Here is a 20,943-nt window from a genome sequence, read left to right as displayed (position 1 = left end):
GTTCGTTTAATTATTTTGCTTCTTTTGCTTCACTGCGGCATATGCCGTCGTGCGAAACCTCAGAGCATCTAGCCAAGAACTCGAGCTTGACGGATTGACCTTACTGTGATTATGACTCAGTGATTGGGCATGCTTAGAACAAGATATAAGAATTATACTATATTGTCTAGGACTGATCATGACTTTCGGACATAAATAAACGCACAAACTATCATTGGCCCACTTCTTGAGATACCTTAGATATGCTCCCATCTTCCCTAGCCAGTATTATTGAATGATTAGCGATCCATAGCAATGAAGCTCTTGAGGGCCTTTTTATAGTCGTAACAGCAGTCTATAACTAGCGCAAGGCTTGTGTTACAGCGGGTTCGTAGGTGCGGCCCGCGTTTGACCCACTTCGGACGCTAGCATGCATTGGGAAATGATTTCCACGAAGGTAGGTGCATGTATACTGGGTGAAGAGAACATGAAATTTCAACATACATGTGTACCTGGGTATGTAATGGCTCGCTCTAATCAATACTCCAGGTATCTATCTGGATGGTATCTTCCTGTCTCTATGAGTATTTTCAAAGTTGAATGTTCGTAAACATAAATTACCAGGATCCGAATGTCAATAAACAGCAGGAGCGACCTCGGGGTGTTCCGAAATGGAAGGTGCTTTCCCCAAAATGCCCTTAAGGAGAGGTTTACGAACGCGTAAAGTTCATCTTGTAAACATCCCATGTCCAAATGTTCTTATTTGCATGTCCGCGTCTCCGAAGGGGACATCGAGCTGGATCTCCAGGTGGTTTCACACAATCCTACCAACATGGTCAAATGCAGAATGTGGATGGTGCGAGGGAGCAAGCCCAAGGTAAGGCCCAACCCAATATTTGATGTCAAGGTCACCTCTGGCTAACTTGGGCTACCGCAGGCCCCTCACCAGGACCAACTACAACTCCTGTTCGAGATCTGAGGCGGAGATCTACGAGTATTTCACGTCGGCTCCGGCATCGATTCTCGAGAGAATCCAGGCAGTCCGGCGAACACCGCCCCATTTTTCCCTTCTTGATCAAGCCAAAGCCAAATACTCCCAAAGGAACTACGGGGCTATCAATGGTTGGGGACATGGGAAGCAGTCTAATGAGCGAACGAGGGTACGACAGTGATGCCCAGTATATTGGGAGTCCTCAGCATGCCGATCATTTGAGAGCGTCACCCGGAAGCCCGGCGGTTCGCAGAATGGGGTTGCATGATCTAATAGAGCACAGTCGTGAGCGGAATGACTTGGAGATGTGGGCGGGTTCCGCAAGCCATGATCAACCCGACTCCCCGGGAACTCCCTTTGGGATGCACTATATACCCACACCAACAGGAAGTTTGAGGGGGCACTCAGCCCATCCCAACTCTGCAACCGAGGGCACAGGTAGCCAGTCCGTGCCTTCATTCAACAATGGGCGGTCGGGCGATCAAGACACGTTCACGAAAGCTCTCCCAAGTCTCCCTCCCAGTCAAGAAGAATCAGCTCCACCAAGCCTAGATCGCCTCCGATCTCGAGAAGGCTTTATAGGCAGCAGCCGTGAGAACCTTCAAAATCTTGTGCCTAACTGGACTCAATACGTGGGATCAAATCCCAACGATCGTCGCGCAGCATCTTCAGCGTCGCTAGCCAGGGAAGATCGGGGCATTATGGTTTCGAAAACACGACAACCAACAAGCTCTCCCAGGACACACTCTGAGACCCGAGTACCGCATCTCGGTGATCTAGACCTTTCCCACAGACTCGCAGGGACAAGCATGGGGTCTGGGCCGCCATCAACTAACCCATCCATGTTGGAACTGCCACGTGCGAATAGATATGGGCCACAAATGACATCACAAGAGAACTTTCAATCTCATGAGAGATCTAGAACGTCAGAAAATGTGGGATCGGAGTCCCAGAAGCAACCTACGTCTCATCAACGAGACGCGTCCTCCTTCTATTCGCGTCAAAGCAGTAGCCCTTCACATGGGGCGTCTGCCGTTCAATCACTGAGAATCCACGCTGCGAATGAAATGGATAGTCTACCGAACATCCATGCACGAATGGCAGCTGAGACTGGTTCGATCCAAAGTGAACGGGAACCAGGTGCCGAGGTTGTGAAAAGCAAATTTGTTGAGCAACTTGATGCGGCGAATTGGGGGACACCCCATGTTCAAGGGACTTCCAATGGCGCCAGCAGTACCTTTCCACATCGCAGAGTCAGTCCTGGCTGGATGACCGGGGGGCGACGAATGGGCTACGGGTATAGCTTGGTGGAACATGCTGACGATCACCCACCAACAATTGGAGGGAACAGCAGTCCATTTCCAAACGGGGATTGTAACACGAGCCCTACCAATACCAACGGGGAACCTATTTTGACAACAACGATGTGGGCCAAAATGAAGAGCCAACCAGTCCGAGGTAATCGTCACGCACCGCTGGTGGTGGATTTGGCTGGTGAAAGAATGCCTGCAGAGGAAGCCAGCCATGGAAGTTCAATTCGCCCGCAGCACATTGAGTCGCCCACTTCTGCAAAATCACCGACTTCTGCAAAATCACCAACTTCTGCAAAGACGCCTACTTCTGCAGCCAGCTTCTATATCGAAGACGTGGATGAAACGTTCTTAAGTCGATGGGCGAAGGCCAGCCGTTCCACACGTAAACAACCACAACCAAACAAGTACCACGATTCAGCCCATGGGCGCACTGTCTCTTCTCTGAATGATTCACCACTTGGTGAACGCCGCTCCTCGGTGGATCAGACAAACTATCCGCCCTCCGTGTACTTCGATCCGTCGAACGACAGGAGTGCAGACAGATTGAATAGAGTGCCTTCCCGCTCACGTAGTGGACGTTGGTTACTAAAGTTCTCGAGAAACAGGGAAAGCAAGAAACGCTCGAACCTCCCTGCAAAAGCAGCATCTCAGGAAGAACCACTTCAGGAGTGGCCAGTACAGTACGAAGAGCGTCCGTCGAGTGACCTAGGCCGAGCAGATTCTACCAGAAGCGATGCAGCAGAAGAGCTCGCAAGTGCGTATCAGGACTGCATTGGGATGCCTGGGGCCTTTTATGGAAGCCGGTGGGCGAGCCGAACAAGTCTGGTGGTGGAAGCAGAGTGACGAAGACGCACAGCAACAATCATCGCAGTAGTAACAAGGGTACATTGGTTGAACAAGCACACGAATACTGTTATCGGGGTCTCTGGGGCCAATTCTGCTGTTATTATTATCGGCGGGGATGGAGTTGGTTTAATTATGAGTATGCTTCTCAGTCAGGTGTCATTAATCGTACAGAATATGGGTAATTGATCCCTAATACATCTTACACTTCGCAGTGCAGTTCATCACCAGTAAAGAAGCAAATCATCTATCTCCTCTGCCGCTTGTTGCTCTTGTCGCTTGCGCCACTAAGCACACTAGCGGACCGCTTGTGGTTACCATCCCCTTGCTGAGCACCAGCCCCCTGTGTGTTCTGTGGGGCAGTAGAATGACCCAAAACGCCGGCATCGCCATCTTCAGTCTCTTTCTTCACATGGGGATGTTCGGGGTCAGCACTTGGCCCCGTGATACCAGCAGCTTCTCGCAGTTTGCGTTCGCGCTCCATTTTCGCGGCTTCGAGTACACGGATCTCACTTTCAACTTTTTCGGACACCTTGCGGGCGTCGAGAAGCATATTGACAGACTGAATGAGTTTCTCGAAATCTTTGCATACACGCTCAGTAGGCATGAACAGGCGCACAGGAATCTCAAGCTCGGATAGAGCATTGGCCAGTTTCTGGGTTTGCACGTTGGACTTGGCCTGCGTAAGTCGCTGCGCACGGTCGCTGCGGAATTGCACGCCTGCGGAGACACGCTCGTGATGCTGGACGCCGTACTTTGCTTCCTCCGCTGGGGTGAGCGTGCGTACCATTTGATTGGTTTCCTTTGATGCAATAGCTCCCTTCTTGTTTGCGCCCTGTGACACGGGGGTCTCGGCTCGGCCTAGGCCACCTGCGGTAGTTGGAGTCTGACCGGCAGGACTTGGGATTGCACCGTCCCCGAGGATGGAGCGGCGTTTCTTGCTCTTGTCGGCTTGCAGTAGAGTCTGCAAGAGCTGGGAAAGACCCGCGCTGGACTGATACATTGTGGTGTTGCCGACGCTGATGGGAACCTCGAGGCGAGAGTAGAGCTCTCGGCGTTCGGTGATGAAGTTCTGCTCGTTGCTTGTAATGCGCTTCAATTCTTCGAGTAGCATTGCCTCCTCGCGGACCTCATCGGCTGTCCGGTTGAGCTGGAGAGCGGCCAGTTCTTTACGGTCGCGCTCTCGGTCGGGGTCAAACTTGAGCATCTTTTCGTGTAGATCGAACTCGGCCTCAGACATTTCTGAGGGTGGGTGTTCTAGTGAGAGCATTGTTGCAGCAATGTAATAGTATCGCGCTTTCATCTGCTCCATTGTCCGATGGTGTTTCGCAGGCACAAGGGCATTCGCATCCGGCTGTGTGTCCATTCGTGGTTGGTAGTCATAACGATCTGCGATCAGCACCCAGCGAATGTCGTATTCCGTGACGAGTCCCACCAGATAATCTGTTTCCTCGCGCGACCAGTCATCACTTTGAAGATGTCGATTATACTCGTCATCTGTGTACCGACGGGGCAAGCGCGGTTTGACGTTGTACTTGGCGAAGGCATATTCCTGCTCTGGCAGTTTCGGTACGTCCTCTTTCTCTTCTTGCTTGGGCTGATCCACTTCCATCTGGGATTCTGAGGGTGCAGGTGCAGGTGCGGGAACAGGTGGTCGCGCCGACTCGTGTTTTCTCTGCCAGTGGTTCAAAACCAGGCCATCCGAACGGGCATTGTTCGTGAACGGTGTCATGCTCCTACATAGGGTCCAATATCAGTATGCATTCGGGATCTCCAAATAGCCGCATCTTGAACATACCAAGGTCGAACGCGCAGCTTGTTCATCCATTTTGGACGGCCCTTGTACTTGTTCTCGTTAATGGCGATTGGTGGCGCCCTTTCGCCCAGTAGCGCGTACAATTCACGGGTAATACCCTCTGCAACGGAAAACTGTCAGTAATCTATGTCATTCATAATAGAGCGCATTACACCTACCTGGTCGCTTTTCGACCACCTTCTGCTTCTTGTGTGGTCTGGGTTGCCCTTCTGCGGGCAAATCCAGCATGTCGCGCACATCGGCCGCGGCCATATTGGCGGTTCGATCGGGGGAGTGATCTGTCTAGACACGCCACGAAGGGGGATTTCTTCGGTTTTCGACGATTAAAGATTTATTAAACGGCCACAGAGAGATAAAAGCAGAATTTGTTTGATGAAATAAAGACTAGTGAATGTCGAAATTGAAGATCACATCGACAGAGGCTTCCCGCTGGAAAGGGAGGCATTCCAGAGATGGTAGGCGGTGAGGTGCCACGGTCCCTGATGTTGACACCTTCACGAAGAGTAGAACTTGGCTGTGCGACTATCCAATTGCCCATTTCCTCATCATGGCTTTCACTGGGACATCCTCGTCATGGCTGGCGTCAGCATTGACCCTCCTCTCCTTCTTTTCTCTCCTCCTCCCAACGAATGCCCTGTACTTCTACATGGAGGGCCGGCAAACAAAGTGCTTCTTCGAGGACCTACCTAAGGATACTCTAGTGGCCGGTATGCGCCAGTCTATAGAGCCTTCGCGAAGGACATTTAAACTAATATATTTTGTTAAACCATAAATAGGCCGTTTCGAGACGGAAGTCATCAACCCCCAGAGCGGCAGCTACCTGATCGACCATAACTTGAAGATGCTCATCACCGTCGACGAGACCTTTGACAATGACCACCGCGTCGTGTCCAAGCGGAACAGCCACTCTGGTCGTTTTCACTTCTCCGCCGCGGATGCTGGCCAGCACAAAATCTGCTTCACACCTGAGACGGATGCCTCGTCGGGCTGGTTGTCCAACTCCCCAGGCGCCGTCAAGGTCACCGTCGACCTTGCCATTGGTGAGACCAGCAAAATCGAGACTGAGGACAAGGACAAAATCAAGGATATTGTGCAGCGGGTCAAGGATCTGAACAGCCGGTTGCAGGATATTCGTCGTGAGCAGGTGTACCAGCGGGTAAGGATTACCCAATATCCAATCTATAGCTAATGTCTCTGTGCATGGTTGAAGCGGACATACTAACGTTTTGTCTTTTTTTTTTCTTCAGGAACGAGAGTCTGAGTTCCGTGACCAGTCTGAGACCACAAACTCGCGTGTCGTGCGCTGGACTCTAATCCAGCTCGCCGTTTTGTCCGCCGCATGCGCCTGGCAGCTCTCCCACCTGCGGTCATTCTTCATCAAGCAGAAGTTGACTTAGATACCGCGTTGTCTTATTCCCTATAGCATTTCTCGTTTCTTATGCCTTGCATCTTCCTTCCACTGCTGTGGTCACGCACGCCGGTTTACGTGAATATTGACGTTTGGTGCTTACGTGCGTTGGTACACTGTTTCTCTGGGGAACAGTGGGTCTTTAAATTTTGATCGGAGGCATTTCGGCTTCCGGAGGTCCCTTTGTTAACTCGTTAGCCAGTGTTTCGACAAAAAAGGGTGCGGAGTGCTTGAGCATGGTCAGATGTCGATCTTGATAATGGATGTAATGATATCTTTTCTTCTATTCTCTTGTGTCTTGTAGGTCATTGAAACCGAAATTTGCCCACGCCAACTACAGTCACTGGGGTCAACATCGTATATTGCCTACCTAACCCAGAGGGCGATACTCTGAAAACGCTGGAGAGCCATCTACCCTATTGGAAGACTTCTATATACCGTCCTTCTTGGCTAGCACTTCAACCGGGAGCAGAGGCTGCTCCCACCTAGTCGGCTTGTGATCAAGTACACTCTCTGCTGCATGAAATAGAATCCTGACCCTGCTATGTAATTATGGTGAAGACAGCATCTGTCTCATAGCTTAAAGTTACAAGAGAATGTCGCTTATCACCAATGATTCCCTCATGCATCTCTGGGAGGATCCCCAGGTACAATCTTCCAGCGAACTGGAATCTGTGAGGCTCTGGTTCCAGTTGTGGATTAGGCACCTCTTCTCGGAGAAGGTCTGGGTTGTGTCCCAAGAGATACCTCCTGAGGGCAGTGGCCGTCAGCTCGTGGATATTACCATCGAATATCTGAGTGAAGGCAAGGCCTTAAAGTACTTGCTTTCCATAAAGTAAAGCCACCGAACACGGGGCCTCAAGATGTTGAAGAGGTCGAGGGAAGGCACTTGATGCTTGTATGAGGTATCTTGGAGAGCACCCCGCCTTGTAATATGTTTATGCGTTTATATCATTCGGAACGAAGGTTAGAGGAGGGCGATGTGCTCGAGATGACCATCATCTATTCCCTCTATTCGGCTCCAAGGCGTTGGCTGAATGTACTCAGTATGTCGAGGTACACTCCTCAGAGGCTCAGCTGATCAAACAAGCTGTCCAAATGATGAGAGCTTTACCGCCAACTCTCTGAATAGAGCTTCGGAAGTGCACTATGTTATTTGTTCCAAGTGGTATAATTCAATCCATTGGATATTATTTTCTGCCTGACATTTATCGCTGTGACAGGAGATCAATCATATAATTCCTCACGTATGGTTATTATATCATCAACAGTCAGGACGATTCTTCATTTTCGGTGTCAACTCCGCAGGTCCTCGGATTTTAGATATAAAATGTGTTAACTTTGCAAGATATTCCATATATAACATGTAATGATCAAAGCTTCTGGATTGAAGTACTGGTGTAGGTTCAGTTATAGGCTGCTCAGAGTGGAAAGATGATCACGGCTAGGAGTCGAGTCTCAGAATGTAAAATGCTCATTAAATGACTCTATATGTGCAGCGATCGCTTGTGATGTATCATCAATCATTGGATCCAAATGGGAATAATAGACATAAAGGGTGGCAATAAAATGACAATGATGGTATATGGCAGTTGAAAATGAATAGGCCGCCGACTCAATGCATGCCCTAACAGGCCCCTGGGCCAAAGGAAAAAAAAAGCAACTTGGGGAATTGTACATGGAGAAAAGATCCACATCCAGTGGGTATATATAGTGGTCTGGACATGGAAATCAAAGAAAGCAACATCAGGTTTAGACGATGGGGTTGGGATTACCACCGCAGAATTCGAGAATCAACCGTTCGAGGTCAGAGAGTTTGTATGGCTTCGTCATATAGCCTTTGATACCCACTCTGGAGGCGCGATTCAATGCCTCGTCGCTAACATCGGCACTCACAGCAAGAACTGTGGGAGGTGGTGGCGTACAAAAAGAGTTGGGAATTGGATCCATTTCCATGGAGTCAGGACTGTTGGGGTTCGGTCGCTCAAAGGCAGCATTTTGGTTCCGATGATTGTCAACCATCTGGAGGATTCGTGAAGTGGCTTCATATCCGTCCATTTCAGGCATCCAGAGGTCCATCAAGACGACATCAATCTGTTTTATTCTTGCAGTTGCAGCCAGAGGTGGCTGGTTGATGACGCCTTGCATCGCATGTTCTGGATCGAGACCAATATCAAGGACATTGGAAGGCTTTGACGCAGAGAGGATGCCTTCAACGATCTGGACCGCTTCTTTGCCATCGGCCGCTTCAAGTACGTCGCGGTAGCCAAGTTTGCGTAGCATGTTCACCAATACGCGCCGGTTGATTCGATTGTCTTCGGCGACCAGAAAGCGCAGTGGATATTTCTCTCCAAGCTTCTTGTCATATGCATCGCTGGAGATACGCGTTCGATGGAAACGGGTTTGTGATGATGGTCGCAAAGGTGTTGGGCTTTGAGACATGTTTTCGTCGGTGGCACACGGTGTCGGCTGTTGCAGCTGACAGTTTTGGGGGAGGATAAATGGGGAATTAGAGGAAGAAGGATCAGACAGAAGGCTACTGACACTGCCCTGTCGTGTTTGGTCGGTGGTACAGGTAGATGGCGTCGAAACACTCTCGCTGGGAGTGGCAGGGCGGAGCTCAGTTTCACGTTGGTTTACGGGGATTCGAATTCGAAACTCAGTACCACGCGTAGGACCGGAAGTCGACGAACGCACACATGTCAAGTCACCGCCCATTTTGCGAGAAAGGCCCTTGGCCACAAGAAGACCAAGACCTAGGCCATCTTTACTTCTTGTGGTCGATGCGTCCTCACGAGCAAATGGCTTGAAAAGGTTGGGTAGGAATGCAGCGGGGATCCCCGGGCCGGTATCGCGGACAAGAATAAGGACATCATTCCTCTTGGGGTCAATAGTTGCGCAAACAGTGATGGTACCGTTGTTGGTAAATTTAATTGCATTGAGAAAGACGCACGAGATTAGTTTGGCCAGATCACGGTCATCGGCAAGAAGGGTCTCAGGTAATGAAGGGTCTACGGACCAGTCCACAACCTGGGTGAACAATTCACCGTTCGAGGACCGCGACCGAATCTCAATTCTTTCGCCAAACTCGGTTGCATTGCTAACAGCAGAATCCGGTCGGCCACCAACATGAAGAGACTCGTTTATTACCAAGCGCAGAAGATCTCGCAACTTGGTAAAACGCAAAGCAGAACCCCTCAGGTTCACATTGATGCCCTCGAGGAGTAAGTGAGGTGCGGATCGTCGAGCTGCGAGAGACGGGCGTGGATCGACCATGTTAGCCATCACAGCCTCAAACTGGCGAACTGGGATAGCATGTACGATCTGGTCGCTTTCGTGGACAGCATTCTTGACTTCTTCGCTGCGGGGCGAAAGCTCTTGCCGCGACGAAGCCGCACGGAGTCTTTGCTTGCGTACTGGTCGGGTATTCATGTCCGGTGGTAGGCTCCGCCGCCGTTTGTATGGATTTACAGCGATATTCTTTCCTTCAAAAAAGATGCTCGGGCGGGTTTCGGGTATAGTAGTTGGGACTGCGAGACCACCCAGTATATCGGGCTCCTCCCGGAGTGGTGTTTTGGGGACTTGCATGTTGAGCTCGTATGCATGAACGACATTGTCAGCGGCTTCAACAGCACGTCTCGCGCTATCTTGAACCATCTCAATCCCCTCCTTGAGAGATTGGAAAATCCCGCCCGATTTGACAGGAGTTTTACTCTCCATCGCCTCGCGCACTGTAGCGTGCATGACATCAAGCATTCCCACCACACCCTGCATCGGGGTTCTCAGCTCATGGGACAAGCTTCGGGCGTAGGGTTTGAGGGGATGGGAGTTGAAATCAGCGGCTTCATGGAAGGCGGCAGCCTGGGGATTGTGAAAATCAAAGGTATTTGTCGTTGGGGAATCTAACACTGCATCTAGAACTTGTTCCCCTGGGTCTAGTCGCTGTACAATCAGGTCTTCGAGCGAGTGGAGAATCATTTCCAGGAAGGACCAGGACAGGTTTCTATGCCGAAGACCATCTTTGGACCACATCAACCCGAGATGCGCCAGGCATTTTCCAGCCGAAAAAAGGGGAATCGCCAAGTAACCATCAGCGGCGAATGGTAAATTATCATCGCCGAACGATACAAGTGAGCTGAGATTCTCGGGGATCAAACAAGGCCGCTCGTGGTCCATATGCAATAAGGGGTTCCCGCCCGCGAAATACCTGTTTCGCTGCAAACCAACTGTCTGATAACCATCGTTGTAGTAGAAAGCCGCGCCAAAAAGCGACGGGCGCCGCCCGCCTAGTTCTGGCATCGGCTCACTCCCGTGCACCCTCCGAGCAACAAACCCATACTGGGCTTTGGTTATAGATGTCATGTCCTCCATAAGCCGTTTCCAGAACAGCTCAGTGTCGGACGCCCGCAAACCCTGTTTAAGTGTGACCAAATGTTCAATGGCAGTGGTCTGAGCACCATCGTTCCACGTCCCCAAGTCGCGTTGAACATCTCCATCGTCATGAACGGTGTGTATCCCGTCCCCGGTGATGCACTCTGACTTGCAAGAGGGAAATGGCATGGTGGGACAAGGTTGGACAGCATGAGAGACATCCGGCTCGGGCGTGTCGGGCATAGTCCATGTGGCAAGTGAAGGTGAGGTCGGTTCGAGGATTCAGTTTTCGGGGCTCGTAGTTGTCCGAGGGTAACGACCGTAGCATTCAATGGTATAAATATTAGATACGGTGGATGGATCGAGATGAATTCGACGTACATCCACCAGTATATGAAATAATGAAGAGAAAAGGCCCAGAAGGATTCCTAGAAGGAGGGGAGAGGGGATTTTCCGTTCGGGGGGCCGGGCGGTCTAGACACGGCCTGAAACAAGAGTTGTCAAGAGCTCATAGACTCTGTAGCTAATAATATTTCTAACAGAAAATGTTTCAGGCTTCTCTGAGATCCTGTAGTTTCCTTTTGATGCTTCTCCTCTTTGTGTGTTGTGGTTTTTCTCGAATCCTGCGAAGGCGCACGGAGGCTGCGCGGCGGGATCTGCGGGATCTAGACCAGAAGAGGGCCATTAGGTACTAGGTACCTTGATTACCCGAGCATTATATATGTGGATAGGGGTACCAGGTACTTCCCCAATCATCTATAGAACAGATCTACTCCCATGTATACTCAAAACATTGTATACTGCGGAGTACTAGTAGTATACATCGTAGGGACTCTCTATGCTTCCTCTCTCATTTTTTTTTTATTATTTTTATATCTGAATGATTAACATTCTTCTATATACACATAGCGACGTTGACTCCTTAACCGCAATATACCAAGCAAAACGACACCCCGAATCCTTGGCATCTACCTAGGTACTTTCCAAAATCTCACGAGCATAGAGTGTTCTTGTTATCTCAACGTGAAACACGTTTTCATCAACCTCATTCCAGTGGGTCTTCATATGGAGGTTGCACTCATAGCATTCCTTCGATCGGCCATTCTTCGGACGAGATGTTGAGAATGTTGGGAGCATACATACATGCGGGCAGCCAAAAAAGCGCTCAATCTTCGGGCAATCGTTTGTTTCTTCATTGTAAGTAATTTCCCATTGGCTCCGGACTCGCAAATATGTCTGCTCATCTTCTAAGATGTAGATCTTCTGGTCGGCAACCACTTCGGGCTGTATTGTGACTGAGCAATGATGCCATTCGAGCCATCCATGTTCACATCCTTTCAGCATTTGAGCCATTGCTCTGATATTCAGCGGACTGCAGGGACAGACGTTCACAAATCCGGGGTACTTGCAACGATGATCTATCCCGGTACTATATTCCCCAGCAAACAAAATTTCGTGGGTCAGGTGTAACTTGCTGCATGAGGAACAGTAGAGTCTTCTAGGTCCTTGGAGCCGACAGAGAAGTTGACGGCGTAAATCTAGCTGCCGTTCCCGAACGGAACTTTTAGCTAGGACCCCGAATGGAAGCCAACCTATGCCGAATTGATATCTTGGGAAGGCAAATTCATCTTGTGCCAAAACGTGTTGATAGCGTCTGTATAAAGACCTGCAGCTGAGCGCAAGGTAAACCTGAGACTGTATATCGAGCAGGTTGATTATCTGGTCCATTAGTTCCAGAGGCAGGTCCGATATAGAAGTGTTCAGCTCTGTTTTCGGAGGCAGATCCGGCATAGGAGGCTCTGGGTGTTCTGTTTCTGAAGGCATGTTGGTATAACTCGAAGTAGACCAAGAGAATATAATTGAGAACTCTGGTGATAGCGAGGTTCGGCATGGGCAATACTTCTTGGCAAAGCAAGAAGCACCGCACCTTCCCTTCTAAGGAATCATGGCCGGTTCCTATTTAGGCAATATCATGCCGTCGGACACTCAGCTCCATGGATGTAGTGAATGCTAAAATTGACTCTTAAGGCTTTTTTTTCCATATCTTTTTTGGTAGTTTTTCACTCAGTCTGCAAGCAAACAAGCCTGCACAATCAGGTATCAATGGGATGATCAAACAACAATATGATATTGATACAAACTTCCAGATCCACGAGTCTGAGAACTCAACAAAGTCATAGTTACGCCTTCACCTTCTCATTTTCTGTTTCTTCACTCTACTCATATAAACTATAATCTCTGATCAGTTTTTTCTCTTTTCTTTTTGCACTCTTGTCATCAAGTCTCCACACCAACATGTCTATTATGGGATATTCAGATCTTTGCTTAGGCACACAGGTGACCTTCACCACTCCCTCGCCTCAGAAGTGGGTTCTCGAGGAGAAGCTCACCGAGGATTTTCAAAGAATGACCAACCGTGAACTTGAGATGGGTGGTGGACCTTCCTTCGCCGTGTTCAAGTACCTCTGCTACAGTCCGACAGACAGTAGCAAGAAGGCATTTATGAGAATTTACTTTCAAATTCCCAACCCCGGAACAGAGTCCCAGTCCCCCCAGCTTCGACAACAACAGGCAGCTCCACCCCGTGAGCATTTGGAGTTACAAGCTTTGAAGGATCTTAGTGAACAACACTGTACTGTGGTCCCAGCTCTCCTCGCCTATAAAGAAGAAAAGCAAGGTCAGGACGGCGTGGTTCCAGACGGCTACATAACATATATTGTGTGGGAAATGGTCAGCGGGAAGCCACTTGATACGGATCAGTTCTGGAGGCCTGAATCGGCGCAGTTACGCGAGGCCGTCCGCACGAAGTTCCGCCATATCTGGGAGTATATTTGCAGAATCCCCTTTAGCGTGTTAAGAGTGAAACTAACAAACCTAAGAGAATTGAAGCATCATGGATGGCAGCCAGGGCTCCCTCTTTTGCAGAAGATTATCTACGACGACTCAACCGGGGATATGTATGTGATATACGATATACACTATTAACTATAAAGCAGAATATACCAACTATCTTTAGGCATATTGCAGGTTTCCGGGACCCCGACCGCTTCGATCCCGGCGAAAACTTTTCCGACATGACCTTTGTCCTCTGGCGTTTAACTAGGCCACCCAGAAAGTCCGGTTGGGAGAAAGACCCTACCAAGTGGGCCTGGTAATCATCATGGATGTTCTTTTCCCCAGGTCCAATGCGCTGCGGCAATGAATTGAATATTTGCCGCAATTACATGAATCGAAGTTGATATCATTGATCTTTTTCCTTTCGGGTATTTCTTTGATATCGAATGACGACCCAAGACTTCCAATTTGTTAACTAAGAGTTTGTCCGCATTATCGGGTCAATTTATCTATATAACCTCATACGACTTCCATCCTTCGTTGTCCAACATCTGCCCAGGTGTACCGTGAAACCGAGGTATTATCCCCACCGCAGGCCCGAGCGCGACTAAGAGCATAACTGGAACAGCCATCCTGCAATGTGCATAAGCACCTATGAATACGATGACGCTACCGTAGAAAAGGTACATCAACGGAGTACATGGCAACCAACTTTGCCTCTCCGATCATTCTTAATCACACTCCGATCTTGACGCAATCCACAACTATGACCTCAGTCACCCCATATTGCATCGCTGTTTCGGACAAGAAACTCCAGCAGCTCCACCAGAAGCTGGAGTACACCACATTCCCTGACGAGCTCGAGGCTTCGGGGTGGGATATGGGAGTTCCTCTCCATGAGATCAAGAGACTTATCGCTGTGTGGCGTGAGCAGTTTGACTGGCGTGCGCAAGAGCAGAAGTTGAATGAGCAACTCCCGCAAGTCAATGTTCGAGTAGGAGTGAAAGGCTTCGGAGAATTGAATATACATGTCGTGCATCATCGGAGCGGAAATTCAAAAGCAATTCCATTGCTTTTTATTCACGGGTGTATCTAGCCCTTGAAACTTCACCGGTGTCTCCATCGCACTTGCTGACTTATTGTTCCTATACCAGGGCCTGGCAGCTTCCTCGAAGCTACCAGGATCCTTCCGCTACTGACTAAGAACGATGGGGATGGCCCAGTATTCGATGTTGTCGCACCTTCATTGCCCAATTTCGGATTCTCGGAAGGCGTCAAGAAGGCATGTTGATATGTATCATCACTGATCAAATGCATCCTAACGACCAAAATAGAGAGGATTCGGGCTGGCACAATACGCCGAAGCTCTACATAAAGTGATGATCGCACTAGGCTACGAGGAATACGGCAAGCACTATCCGAACTCATGAAAAGAGCCCGACTAACTCTAGAGCAGTGCTTCAAGGAGGCGACTGGGGCAGCATGATCGCCCGTACTATGTCTCAGTATTACCCTCAAAGCACCCAAGCCATTCACTTGAACTTCACGCCCGTCATACCACCCTACCCCTGGCGGAGTCCCTACCAATTCCTCAAATCGCTGGTATCTGTGCCATTCTCAGCGAAAGACCGTGGCTACATCGCCCGGACAATGGGATATATCACCCGCGGCAACGGATACTTAAGACAGCAAGAAACCCGACCACAGACCCTAGGCTATGGGCTTCACGATAGTCCCGTCGGATTACTAGCTTGGATCTATGACAAAATGCACACGTGGTCCGACAAGTACCCCTGGACGGATGAGGAGATCTTGACCTGGGTGAGTGTATACTACTTCTCCACAGCTGGGCCGACGGCGTCAACGAGGATCTACTACGAGGCCTCGGCACCGAAGAGTAGTGGAAATGCGGCTGTGTCGGAGGATGGAGCTCAGAATGATCTGCTGGAAAGAACGGACGTGAATTATATGTCGATGGAACAAGTTTTCGGGGCGCGGGCACCACAGAATGTCCGCTTTGCGGTGGCGCAGTTCCGGGAGGAGATTATTATGTGGCCTATGGCGTGGTATCGGTCCATTGGGAATGTTGTACAGGAAACGGAGTATGATCGTGGTGGCCATTTTGCAGCCTGGGAAGTACCTGAATTGCTGGCATCTGACATCAAGAGATTCGTAGGCAATGATGGACCAGCCTACGGGGCGGTAGCCGACAGAGATGGTTATTGAAGGTCTCACTGGATAGCCGCTTGATTGAGTCAATTGGGGGATAACCTACCCAGGTGGCATGTGGCCTGCATAGCAACATGTGCTTCTTTCCCGTTTTTATATTCAATATTGTCTTTTACCCATATGTTTGCTTGCCTCTCTAGTCTGACCTACTTGCCCTCTTTTGAGAGGATTGTGTTCATTCTGATATCCGAGCGACGTCATGGAACAACAAAGCAGACCTGGTCAAAAGGCCACTTGAGAAGTTGGACACTTGGGTAAGAAAACATTGTATAAGAGCACCATTATTGGACAGACTAATCCAAAGGTATTGCCCGGGGAACAGGCATCTAGCTCCCCCTAAAGGCCTTCTGGACACAGGCAACTAGCATGTTACGAGGCCTGAACAAAGACAGAGGTCAGTCAAAGCTGCTCAACAGAATGGGATGGTTACTGATGCTCGAAAGCTGGACTTCATCCGTTTCACTGGTTAATGCGTTGGATTGATAATGCAAATTGGAACACTGCCGTGACGTGACAACGGGGCCTTTTATTATCGTGATAGAAGTAAGAGAAACATGGAGTCAAAGAACAAATTGCCCTTCGGCTCAGGTATCAACCGCTCTCACGTTGCTCTTGTGCTATCCCGTCATTGATTGACCGTACACGGCATATATCATCCAGTGAAGACCGCAGACGCCGGGATTTGCCCTCAAACCAACGGAAAGCCCAAAACAACCACTTCCCCAAATCTAATCCTGTCGTCCCTTCAATAACCGCTGGGTAACCTTGTCCTTCTCTATAATGTAAACCTGGGCACCCCATCCGGAGAGAGCATCTCGGTCCACAGCGCTAAGCAGTGCTTGTGAGATTGTCTCGAAGAGGTCCTCGGGGGCCTATGATGACAAGGTGTGTTAGAAAACGTATCCGGTAGAAGGTAAGATAGCACCATTAATACATACCAGATCAGGCTCCCACAGACCCTCGCAAGTACCGAAGAGCTGGTCACTTGCTGTTCCGCTGACAATGAAGTCCTTGGCGAAATCGATACAGCCAATGCTGTCAAAGCCGCAGATGAACGGCTTCCCCGTTGTTGGGTTGATACCAGCTATCACAGGGCTGACAAAGTAAGGACCGAAGCGCTTCTCATACAGCGATGAGCTCACTAGGTTGGCAAGGGTCTGCGGTGCGATATCGCGCTCCTCGCGCAGCCGGTACATGTTGACCTTGTAACGGAAGAGATCGGAGACGGTGTTGACATCGGTGGCGAGGCCAGTCAGGCCGAGGTAGGTGGATGGAGCGTAGTTGAAGATCTTGGGGAAGTTGTTAGAGATGGTAAGGGACTGCATGCCCAGGCGAAGGTCACAGGCGATGGCGACGCAGTCCTTGCCCACCATGGCGACACAGGCACCGCCATCTGCAGAACGATTAGCATTTCGGTTGGTTATTCATGAGGGACAAAGTTCCGGCATACTGATGTCGAAGGGGTTGGACTGTGATGGGAGAAGTCGGTCAGCTTTGAGGTCCAGATATTCGTGGACGATAGGGACAAGGGCGCATTTTTCTTACCATTATTGCAGTGATTCAATACAATTCAATATAGCGAAGAGATTCCAGAGCTAAAAAGAAGAAAAAGAGAGGAGAAAATGTGGTTGAGAAGGGGTCGGGTTGGGGGGAGGTGATGGAGGTGAGTTGATGACGGGGAAGCTCTGAGGTACGCGAGAGCTCAGATGACGCCCGCACCGCTGCCTGTTTCGTATGCGACCTTCGACTACTTTCTGCGCCTCTTTCTCCCCGCATTCAAGATTTACACTTCTTTACTTCAATTTGTCCATTTCAAATCTCTTTATTGAGATACTGAACTTTCTCTATTTATTGTTAGAGCTACTGTTCTCCATACACAATGAGCGCCCACGTTGTGGTGATCGACGCGACAGCCAGGCGGGCAACAATCAAGACTACGCCCGCCAAACACTTGACCGATATCCTACAGGAGGCATGTTCAAAACTTGGATATAATGCTAGCCAGTACTCATTAAAGTAAGTTAGTCTTCTCTATTCTCCAACGACAACACTGACCCGGTCTATTCTATGCAACAGACACAATCGCAAGCAGCTAGATCTTTCTCTTTCCTATCGTTTGTCTGGTCTCAGCTCTGGCGCAAAGCTTGAACTTGTTCAAATCTCTCGCTCTCCATCGGTCGTAACCGTTGGCCTGCAACTGCCCGAATCTGAGGCTCGCGGTGCCCCGAATGGCCGCATACTTGATAAGTTCCCTAGTACAACTACACTCTGGATGGTACTACGGAAGTTTGAGGCGGGAGTCGCAGGGACTGGTCCGGCACGGAATCTCACTTCACGGGCAGTGCCCTCTGCGGACGGTGGAGATGTCGCCGGACGATTGTACTATGAGATCCCCGTCCTTCAGATTTTGGAGCGTGAAGTATCGAGTTTCACAGATCTACAAAAAACTTTAACCCAGCTAGGTTTCAACAGTGGCAATGTTCTTATTCGACTCAGTTTCCGACGGACCGAAGAGCCTATCGAAGAAGCCATGGCCAAGATTGGCGAGTTCTTCAAGTCTTCAGAGGATGAGGCTCCTTCAGTGCAGGATAAGAACACAGCGCCATCCGCAGCGCCGGCAGCAGCTCCCATTGACAGCACAAGCAAGGACCCTGTTCAAGAGCCCTCCAGCTCATTGCAGCCTCAGCCCTCCAGCGTCACCGCCGCATCTGATGTTGCCCCTCCCCCACCCATCTCCGAACCGGCTACTTCCACAGTAGACTCTGGCCGAACGATTACTGTCTTTTCCCCTCCCTCAGAAGACACTCCTTCGTCGGCGAAATTAGACTACAATGAGAGTGATTACATACCCACCATCGAGCACGCAAAACTGCACCAGCGGTTACTCAACGAGTCCTCTCGCCCAAAGCGCCTGCCAACGGACGCCGAGATCGCCGCCAAGGAAGAGGCAGAAGCGGCAAGGCGAGCAGCAATTCGCGAAGTCAATGTGAAGGTTCGCTTCCCAGATCAGAGCCAAGTCGTCGCCAAGTTTGGGACGTCGGACACAGGACTGTCGTTGTATGAATTCGCACGAGGGTGTCTTGCGCCACCATTCGCCAGCGAGAACTTCCTTCTCACTGTCCACGGTGTATCCCGATCCAAACATACGAACGCCATACCCCCATCAGACAAAAAGCGTCTGATTAAAGATCTAGGGCTGGCTGGCCGTGTGCTCGTCAACTTCTCTTGGGCTGACAACGCTGCCTCCTTTGTTCATGGACGCCGAGCGGAGATCCTACGCCCCGAGCTTCGGAGCCAGGCTCAACAGCTCAAGGTGGAGCAACCGCCGGAGCTCAGGGAAGAAGATGTGCCTGGCCCGTCTCGGCCTGGTCCAAGTAGCGCTCAGGGCGGTGATAAGCCCAGCGGGGCACGAAAGAGTGGCGGTATGCCTAAGTGGCTGAAGCTACCGGGTAAGAAATGAAATCGAGATAATGGAATGTATTTGGTTCAGGTGAGCGACATGTGCTGCTCTTGATGATCATGACTTGACTATGTGGCGTATCTTTGGAGACGCATCAAAATCTTATGTGCAGATAGACTTGAATCACATGCCCTTCGAATATCATTTGCATGGCTACCTCAATGACAATGTAACGACCTACCTAGGTAGACTAGACACCAAATGCATGGTGCATATGCAATGCCATTGGGACATTGTTGACTCTGCACACATATACCTGACGTCAAGCCTCACTCAGCTATACTTAGGCAATCATACGCTTTTCCATCTACTTTGTAAACCTCCATTTAGAAAGTGGCTCAATTGCAAATATCACACGTGAAATGGTTGAATAATTGTTTTCATTATGGTTTCACTCCATACGATAGAGAAGGAATCCCATATTTGCCTTCCCCTCCATGCACGCCCAATGGCCACGAAACCCCCTTTCCGATCCGAGAATCACGCTTTTTTTGCGTCGAGTCGTTAAAACGAAAGAAAAACAGGAACGGGTCGGAAAATTTAGTGAGCAGCACCGGTGCGGCGAGACTCAGCAATAACCTTCTGCATGGACTCAACCTTGGCCTTGCCGCGGCCGAAAGTACCGAGCTGGATATGAAGTTAGTAAAAGGCTAAACTCAATGGATCGACTGGGCGGGCTCTGATCCTTGTGGAAATCGTTTGATTTTGGTCATAAATCTCGGTCGCTGGTGTACAGAACAGTAATTGCACGGACTTGTCAAAGCAGAGATTGAAATGAATCTTCCTCTGCAGGATCGACGCACATGGCCCATACAGTACGACTCTGGTACACCAAGACCTCAACCAAACCGACCCAAATCCAACGCAATCCATGCAACAGAGCCAACCAGACGAAAACGGGGAAAAGGTTGAGAGTAGACGTACGCGCTTCTTAGCGAGCTTACGGGCACGCTTGTCCTGGGCGTTGCGCAGCAACTCAATGATGCGGCGCTCGTAGGGAGCGAGACCAACGACCTCCTGGGCGATTTCGCGGACGAAAGCGGTACGGCGGGAAGACTTGCCCTTGGTGCGGGAGATGCGGGTCTTGGGGGTGTTGAGGGCGGTGGTTTTCTATGTCAGAAAACAGTCAGCATGTCTGTTTCGCCAAGTCTCCTGTAGTGGCCGCAGGTCCCAGTGTTCTCTTCAATTCGCGTTTCGTGTCTGTTGTCGGGGTAGTTCATGGTGTTGTCCGATCATGGGTGTAAGGCGAGTACTGGCTTCGGTGCCAAAGTTGAATCCAAAAAAACAAGTGTTCCCGTGACATCGAAATCTTCCCAGCGAGTCTGATATTTTCCAATGGGCGATTCGATCCCAATCCTCCTTGCCGTGATAATTCCCAGTGTTTCCGCGATAGCCCTGGACCCGACTGGTCTTGAGTGGACCAACAGACCGAACGAAAAAGAAGAGACATTGAGAGACCTTCAAACGACCGAAAAACATGGTGCAAAGAGACAGTAAGAACGTACCCGGCCCGCGTTGAGTCCGACCACAATTCCGGAGCGTTCGGCCATCTCGACGGTTGTTGACTGAAGGGGTTGGCGGAGGTTGTCGAAGAGGAGGTGAGGGAGCCGTGTGAAAATCGCCTGGTCTTTTGCCTGGAACCGCAAAATGGAGCCTTGGCGTTGGTGCGGTAGGCGAGTGACTAGGGCTAGGGCTGTA

General features: G+C 50.0%; 10 protein-coding genes across 10 annotated transcripts; 6 read left to right on the top strand and 4 right to left on the bottom strand.

Annotated features, from left to right (window-relative positions):
- Positions 1-1,125: 1,125 nt before the first annotated feature.
- Positions 1,126-3,126, top strand: N7525_004482 (uncharacterized protein; the record flags this gene model as incomplete). Its single annotated transcript, XM_002565732.2, has 1 exon — positions 1,126-3,126. One exon carries the CDS (start codon positions 1,126-1,128, stop codon positions 3,124-3,126), a length of 2,001 nt encoding a protein of 666 aa, XP_002565778.2.
- Positions 3,127-3,373: 247 nt separating this feature from the next.
- On the bottom strand, positions 3,374-5,194 carry N7525_004481 (SANT/Myb-like DNA-binding domain-containing protein; the record flags this gene model as incomplete). Its single annotated transcript, XM_002565733.1, has 3 exons — positions 3,374-4,862; positions 4,925-5,042; positions 5,101-5,194. 3 exons carry the CDS (start codon positions 5,192-5,194, stop codon positions 3,374-3,376), a joined length of 1,701 nt encoding a protein of 566 aa, XP_002565779.1.
- A 295-nt stretch (positions 5,195-5,489) lies between these two features.
- Positions 5,490-6,339, top strand: N7525_004480 (p24 family protein; the record flags this gene model as incomplete). Its single annotated transcript, XM_002565734.1, has 3 exons — positions 5,490-5,649; positions 5,719-6,098; positions 6,190-6,339. 3 exons carry the CDS (start codon positions 5,490-5,492, stop codon positions 6,337-6,339), a joined length of 690 nt encoding a protein of 229 aa, XP_002565780.1.
- A 607-nt stretch (positions 6,340-6,946) lies between these two features.
- N7525_004479 (uncharacterized protein) lies at positions 6,947-7,189 on the top strand (the record flags this gene model as incomplete). The annotated part of the gene is made up of 1 exon (XM_061213030.1): positions 6,947-7,189. The coding sequence occupies one exon, from the start codon at positions 6,947-6,949 to the stop codon at positions 7,187-7,189; it is 243 nt and encodes an 80-aa protein (XP_061070051.1).
- Positions 7,190-8,102: 913 nt separating this feature from the next.
- N7525_004478 (uncharacterized protein) lies at positions 8,103-10,910 on the bottom strand (the record flags this gene model as incomplete). The annotated part of the gene is made up of 1 exon (XM_002565735.2): positions 8,103-10,910. The coding sequence occupies one exon, from the start codon at positions 10,908-10,910 to the stop codon at positions 8,103-8,105; it is 2,808 nt and encodes a 935-aa protein (XP_002565781.1).
- A 2,106-nt stretch (positions 10,911-13,016) lies between these two features.
- Positions 13,017-13,876, top strand: N7525_004477 (uncharacterized protein; the record flags this gene model as incomplete). The annotated part of the gene is made up of 2 exons (XM_002565737.1): positions 13,017-13,678; positions 13,738-13,876. The coding sequence occupies 2 exons, from the start codon at positions 13,017-13,019 to the stop codon at positions 13,874-13,876; spliced, it is 801 nt and encodes a 266-aa protein (XP_002565783.1).
- Positions 13,877-14,322: 446 nt separating this feature from the next.
- On the top strand, positions 14,323-15,782 carry N7525_004476 (epoxide hydrolase; the record flags this gene model as incomplete). The annotated part of the gene is made up of 4 exons (XM_061213029.1): positions 14,323-14,644; positions 14,711-14,838; positions 14,891-14,963; positions 15,013-15,782. The coding sequence occupies 4 exons, from the start codon at positions 14,323-14,325 to the stop codon at positions 15,780-15,782; spliced, it is 1,293 nt and encodes a 430-aa protein (XP_061070050.1).
- A 463-nt stretch (positions 15,783-16,245) lies between these two features.
- On the bottom strand, positions 16,246-17,365 carry pup3 (proteasome core particle subunit beta 3). Its single transcript, XM_002565739.2, has 4 exons — positions 17,331-17,365; positions 17,236-17,254; positions 16,724-17,178; positions 16,246-16,657 (listed from the first exon to the last, which is right to left on the bottom strand). The coding sequence occupies exons 1-4, from the start codon at positions 17,331-17,333 to the stop codon at positions 16,514-16,516; spliced, it is 621 nt and encodes a 206-aa protein (XP_002565785.1). The 5' UTR covers positions 17,334-17,365; the 3' UTR covers positions 16,246-16,513.
- Positions 17,366-17,664: 299 nt separating this feature from the next.
- N7525_004474 (putative UBX domain protein) lies at positions 17,665-19,245 on the top strand (the record flags this gene model as incomplete). The annotated part of the gene is made up of 2 exons (XM_002565740.2): positions 17,665-17,801; positions 17,862-19,245. The coding sequence occupies 2 exons, from the start codon at positions 17,665-17,667 to the stop codon at positions 19,243-19,245; spliced, it is 1,521 nt and encodes a 506-aa protein (XP_002565786.2).
- Positions 19,246-19,785: 540 nt separating this feature from the next.
- Positions 19,786-20,795, bottom strand: N7525_004473 (60S ribosomal protein eL36; the record flags this gene model as incomplete). The annotated part of the gene is made up of 3 exons (XM_002565741.1): positions 19,786-19,872; positions 20,170-20,355; positions 20,751-20,795. The coding sequence occupies 3 exons, from the start codon at positions 20,793-20,795 to the stop codon at positions 19,786-19,788; spliced, it is 318 nt and encodes a 105-aa protein (XP_002565787.1).
- Between the last annotated feature and the right edge of the window lie 148 nt (positions 20,796-20,943).

Source organism: Penicillium rubens (assembly GCF_028828025.1).
Source record: "Penicillium rubens strain IBT 27055 chromosome Unknown utg000002l_segment0_segment0, whole genome shotgun sequence".
Lineage (NCBI taxonomy): Eukaryota > Fungi > Ascomycota > Eurotiomycetes > Eurotiales > Aspergillaceae > Penicillium > Penicillium rubens.
Note: the sequence above shows the minus strand (reverse complement) of the source record. Positions and strands in the feature narration are given on the sequence as shown.

Bases quoted from the DNA above. Each gene is read 5' to 3' on its own strand.
- pup3 (XM_002565739.2), bottom strand. The intron at 16,658-16,723 runs GTATGTATTAAT...TTGTCATCATAG, and splicing joins GTCTGTGGGAGCCTGATCTG to GCCCCCGAGGACCTCTTCGA.